The sequence below is a fragment of the Etheostoma cragini genome, chromosome 14, assembly GCF_013103735.1.
Source record: "Etheostoma cragini isolate CJK2018 chromosome 14, CSU_Ecrag_1.0, whole genome shotgun sequence".
NCBI classification, from domain to species: Eukaryota; Metazoa; Chordata; class Actinopteri; order Perciformes; family Percidae; genus Etheostoma; species Etheostoma cragini.
In genome coordinates this window covers 12213752-12220100 of record NC_048420.1, presented here as the reverse complement: position 1 = coordinate 12220100, position 6349 = coordinate 12213752, and the positions used below count along the sequence as shown (strand labels likewise).

At 39.8% G+C, this 6349-nt stretch overlaps 1 protein-coding gene across 1 annotated transcript in view; it reads left to right on the top strand.

Moving 5' to 3' along the window:
- Positions 1–6038, top strand: part of wasf2 (WASP family member 2) — an 8423-nt gene extending 2385 nt beyond the window's left edge. Inside the window, exons 4-8 of the mRNA XM_034892770.1 lie at positions 1010–1171; positions 1309–1430; positions 3314–3472; positions 3563–4062; positions 4634–6038. Coding sequence (XP_034748661.1) covers positions 1010–1171; positions 1309–1430; positions 3314–3472; positions 3563–4062; positions 4634–4791 — 1101 coding nt within the window. The 3' untranslated portion in view covers positions 4792–6038. The remainder of the gene's footprint in view (positions 1–1009; positions 1172–1308; positions 1431–3313; positions 3473–3562; positions 4063–4633) is intronic.
- Positions 6039–6349: the final 311 nt, after the last annotated feature.

Below are 6349 nucleotides of genomic sequence, written 5' to 3'. Positions count from 1 at the left end.
AAATACAGGTAGGGCTCAGTAGACGCACAGATGCTCATCCATGGCTCATGTTCATATACTGGAGCATAACAAGCATTACATATTAAGACCATGTGCATGCATATGTACCCTCATGGAAACACACACATGCATGCTATATTTTTGTCTTGACGTTACATATTTTAAACCAACCTCTCTAATGCATATGCAACAAGGACTTAGTCTAAAAAAGTGGCTGGACTATATGTGTGAAGCATAAAAGCTGGAAAAAATTGAAATATTATTTTATAATGCTCAATATCATGAAAATGTCAAATTTGCTGGTATGTTTATCCCGTGTCTTGGGAGACATGTTGCCCACACTTGCAAGATCCTTGAGATGTATCACGGTTATGCAGTACTCTGTGCAATTAGTGTTTCAATATGTTATAGAGAAATTCATTTTGAGCCACTGATGTTCCGGCAGTTCTTGATTGGTTTTGTTGAAAAAGTTTGTAACAAACAACCAAACTTAATGACAAATCACTCTAAACTCAGATAGACTCAACGGCAACAGAGACTAAATTATTTATATTGCATTTAAATGTCTCTGCTAGTAAGTGTATTGAATCAAAGCAGCACTGAAAAAACAACTATATGTGTCACAAGCAAGCTGACACCTATCCTTGAGATCTTGAATATTAATTGAGCACAAGGCATGACGTGTCGTCGGAAGTATGATTAATTAGAAACCAGAACAGAAGGGTGCTGGGCCAGTAGAGGGTGACGTCTGTGCAGTAAGTTATCGCAGCAGTAGCATCAATGATAAACACCAAGAGTGTAAGCTGGTCCAATTATGTTACTAAGACTCTGTTTGTGACTGTTTTGAATGTGAAAGTGTTATTAATTTGACAGATGTTAACAGAATATGGAACTCCTTTTCACTTCTCTGCATACTAGGTAGTATGCAACAGAAACGGCCTGTTTCTTTTATTGAGCTATAAAGGGGAAGTGTTCGACACTTCTACAAACACTGTGTGAAGTGTAAATGAGATCTAAATGTATTGATAATTATTGTGAAATGGTTGTCTCCAGGGACGACGGGAAAGAGGCTCTGAAGTTTTACACTGATCCCTCCTACTTCTTTGACCTGTGGAAGGAGAAAATGCTGCAGGACACCAAGGACATCATGAAGGAGAAACGCAAACACAGAGTGAGACACAAACATGCTCAAACACACAAAACAAGTAACACAACAGCCATTGGGTTGGGACCTTGTTGGTGACATCAAATGAAAGCATTTGGATCCAACCCTCCATGACTCTTTTTCACTCTTTCCTTTCTGAGTAGAAGGAGAAGAAAGACCATTTGAACCAACGGACGCTTAATCCACGAAAGATCAAGACCAGAAAGGATGAATGGGAACGCCGTAAAATGGGGGCGGAGTTTGTGGTGCCAAAGAATGATTTGATGTAAGTTGAGAAATTGTGTGAAGTGAGGTGGATACCTCTGCAGTTTTGTGGATTATGTATTTGATATGGTCATCCACAGGCCCAAGAGGCTTTTGAATCCATTTCAGCAACAATATAAAATAATTGCTTTTTACTGATTTTATCATTTCTCTCTCTAGTTTTAGTTAAACGGATAGTACTGATCTTTAAGTGGTTCTACCTGTTTTATGAGCTGTTACCTAGAGGAGTTGGCTGTTGGCACGCTCCCAGTTTTGTCCCGACACTGAAGCTAGGCAATATACCACCACCAAAAAAAAAAAAAGACCACTTAAAAGAATCATTATCTGTGTATGCTATATTTAGAATATTTTACCTTGCCTTCACACATTTTCGGTTGCTTTGAAGAGAGTGATCTAACGGCATCAGTTCTCATTCATAAAGGTCTGTTTGACTGCAGTACATTGCTTAGCATCTGTGTTGTTACTACTGCCTGCTTCTTGAAACTGTGGCCATGCCAACAGCCATCTCAAGTTATTACACTGACTGTGGTTAAGTACCTCATGCAATCCCACTTTTAAAAAAAATGCAAACTATCCCTGAACACAGTAAAAGTACTGAATGGGCACTTGCATGGTAAATTCCACTGGCCCCTATCTTATCAACCAGTCTGTACACAGTGATATGGGTGGTATGTCCTGTCTGAAAATGTTCTCAGGGGGTTGGGTGTAGAACTGGCTGTTAATGTCAAATTGTTGTAAACAAATGCATGAGTCACAGCAGGCCATAGGGTAGTGTTTCCTCTGCTGTTATTTATTCTTCACTGTATTGTTTTTATTAAATTTAAGAGAAAATATAAAAAAACATAGATATATTAAAAAGCAATACTTTGAAAAGCACATAAACAGCAATCTGTTTTAAAAGTAATTTACGATTTAATTGCCCTACTGGCTTGGAACTCAATCAAAGCCAGGCCTGATGAGGAAAAAAAAACTCCCTGTCAAGCTCTTAAACTGAAGGATGAGCCAATTATTCTGCTGTGTAAGTGACTATACTTTATGAGGATTTAATAGCTGTGTGGACCAGACACCACAAGTGTCAACATCAATAATTTTGTTCTTCTGCTTCTTTTTATATATATATGTGTGTGTGTGTGTGTGTGTGTGTGTGTGTGTGTGTGTGTGTGTGTGTGTGTGTGTGTGTGTGTGTGTGTGTGTGTGTGTGTGTGTGTGTGTGTGTGTGTGTGTGTGTGTGTGTGTGTGTGTGTGTGTGTGTGTGTGTGTGTGTGTGTGTGTGTGTGTGTGTGTGTGTGTGTGTGTGTGTGTGTGTGTGTGTGTATGACCTCCAAAATGTAATAGATTACTAGTTACTGTCATTTGCGATTAATTAGTTATAATACAATATTACTGTTTTTGAATTGTAATGCTTTGCACTAATTTTGCATTACTTTTGAGTTACTTTAACCAAAATAACAGCAGAAGTATGACTTGGCAGGTAGCGTATGGATTTCACCACGGGATCATCAAATTCTCATCTTTATCCACTATAATACATCATAATTCATTCATGATATTTTGAAATTTTTAATCTAAATCTGCAAAGTAACTAAAGCTTTAAAATAAATAGTGAAGTAAAACATGTAAATGCTTACTTGACTCTGAATTGTGGTTGAGGGAACAGTAACAGGACAGCTCGCTTCAATTTTCAATGCAGCGTAATAACTACATAACGTCCATCTCGCAAATGTATCTGTCTCTGCAGTCATTTCAAACACTGAATTCCAGCAACAGGAAATGATCCTCGCAGACTTTTTTTATGTACCGGAATGTTTCACTGTGTTGGCGAAGTTATAAAAAAAAAAAGTAAAACATTTGGGGCTGATAGTGATGTCTTAAATTTGGTTTAAGGAATTCTTCCGAGGCTCTGAATGGCAGTATTGGATCTGGAGATGGCTTAAATTCTGAAGGCTTCGAGATGAGTACAGACTCCTACCCATATGAACCTGGCTCCCCTCTCTCTCCGCCTGGTAATGATGACTTCCTGCCTCCTCCACCCCCAGACATGGCGTAAGTAGCATCTTGCCTATAAGCCAACTGAAGGGTCCATTTTGTCCCATAACTTATCCTCTTAAATAACTTTCACTCCGTCATTTGCAGGTATAATGACGGAGGGTACGGAGCACCGACCCAGAAGCGTGTCAGTGTGCTGAGTCCAAACCACCCACCTCCTGCTCCCCCCATGGTCTCTCCCCCTCCCAACTCTCGCCCTAACCTCTCTCCTCCTCCTGCACCTCCTCCCCCTCCTCCGTCCTCTGGATTTGGCATTCCCCCACCTCCTCCTGGCTTTGACACCCCACCTTCTCCTCCTCCACTTTCCTCCTCCTCCACTGCCTATCCCTCCCCACCTGCTCCCCCTCCTCCCCCTGTTATGTCCGCTGTTTCCCCTCCTCCTCCCCCACCTATGGCTACAGGAGGTGGTGGTCCACCACCTCCTCCTCCTCCCCCACCTCCGCCTGGCCCTCCTCCTTCATCCTTTAACCACTCTGCTCAACCTCCTTCCTCTGGTGGTGGGGCGCCACCAAGCTCTGCTCCTAAACCTCAGCCAGAGCCTGCTGCCGATGATCCTCGCAGTGACCTACTGCAGGCCATCCGACAAGGTAGGACACTACAGGGAACAGATCCGTATCAAATGGACTCCTTTCTAATGAGCATATACATTACAATGAATTTTATGCAGCGTCTGACAGAATATGAAATCTCTAAAATTGGCTTTACGTCAACCGGATCCAACATTAAATTGTTGCTCACACATTAAGACATTAGTACAGCTTTTTCAGTAATATGTTTAATATAAAACTGAGGGGAGCCTGCTGCATTATGAGTTTCTCTTTGTTTATGCCTTAAAGTTACCCCATAAAGTTTTCTAACAGATAAAGTTATACTTACATTATAATACATTATAATATATATATATATATATATATATATATATATATATATATATATATATATATATCTTTTTGGTTAGCTATTAAATATACATTTTGTCTTAAATTAAAATGTTCATGGCAAGCAAGTTTGTCTTTAATGTGGACATACTGTAAATGCAAATAACACATACATACATTACATAATACATACATTGAGAATAAAAATAGAAAGATATAGAGAGATCCCCCATCTGCACACACACACTCACTGTAACTGTCCTCACTAACTCCTTTTAAGGTTTCAACCTGCGTAAGACGGAGGCACAACGGGAGCAGGAGAAAAGAGATACCTCTGGCAATGACGTGGCCGCCATCCTGTCCCGTCGTATTGCTGTAGAGTGCAGCGACAGCGAGGATGACTCCTCAGAGTTTGACGATGATGAGTGGTCTGAGTGATTGTCATGCCGTTTCACCTTCACTACCACATCTGTATCTTTCCTCAGCCTTAAACAGCATCCTGTTTCCATTCAGATTCCATTCTTAATACCGGAGAGTCACAGGTCCATATTCTGTCTATCTTTTACATTTTTAGTGTATGCACTAACAGTATGTACAGCTTACCTATTACAAATCACATTCCTTGAACCATTTAGTTTTGTTCATCCAAAATTATTCTGATCAGAAGTGCAAAAGTCCAAAGATTGAGAGAGTGTCAGTGTGCCCGGTTGTTTCCACGACCTTGGTTCTTTAATTGGATGTTATTGATGTTAGAGTGTTGTGTGATCTGATGCACGTCTCTCTGCTGAGTCTGTATGTAAACACATCACCTCTAAGTGTCTATTAGAATCGTTTGTCCTTTGCTGTGGGTCAAATGTCTGATTTGAGCCGCTTAAGTATATTAAGGGAAGGGACAATAGAGAGGGAGTACACACACAAGCACGCAATCTTTTCCACGCACAGTATTTGTACGTACTGACTCAGTGGACAAGACGTCATGTGTTGTGTGATGTGTTGACGTCAAAACATTTTCGCTCACTTGTAGATTCTACAATATAGATGTAAAGTTTATACAAGATATTGAATCATATCTACTAAAGATAATTAATGCAATCCTTTTATATCCCGAAAAAGTACAGTTTTCTTCGCCACTTTTCCTTTCCTCATTTATATTCAGTCTTCCTTCTGTGGTTGTCATGGGAACAATTCACTTGTGGATGTGACATGGTTGTAGTTTATAAACAAATTCATGAATGAATTATTCAGTATGATAGGGGAAGGATTGGCTCATCATGACCGATACCTGGGTGTTTTGATGAGATCACATGTTTCATTTTGTTGCGTATTTCTTGCTGCAGTTTTTCTTTTGAACATTTCTGGGGATCAACTAGGCTCTGTTGCTTTCATCATTATGCTATTTAAAAATGAGTGCCTTTTTATACTGCATTCCAGTGTCAGTGCAGGTTTATTTTGGTTATCCACACATGTCACTGATCAGCGTCTAAAAACCTTATCAGCTCCAGTTGATGAGTCAAATGTACAGTAGAACCGACTGCTGTTTAGTGTGGACCACATATTTCTCAAGTGCCTTTATTTTAAATGTGCCTAAGTTAATGCGCAATCACATAACATGCTTTGCCAAAGCTTTTCCCGGCTTTAATTTCCAAATGATTATAGTTATTTTAATAAAGAGTGAATTACAGTGATTGTTGAGATTTATTTTTGTGAGAATGAATAGTGTGTATGCTGTGTGTTGAACAACATGTTCTCAAGTGTCAAGCCTTGGCATTAGACTCCTCATGCTTTATCCCTGACTCATCTTCTTCATATCCGTGGTGGACACCTTTTCACAGTGCACAGTTCTGACTTGTGTAGGGGGTGAGAACATGAATACATTGCATTGAAGTTCAGAAAAGGAGTAGGAGGAGAGTAAAACCTCTTGCATAATCACTTTATCATTTAACAAAGGCTGTTTTTGTAGTTTTTAAAACGACACTGTGGATTTGCAGAGGGATTA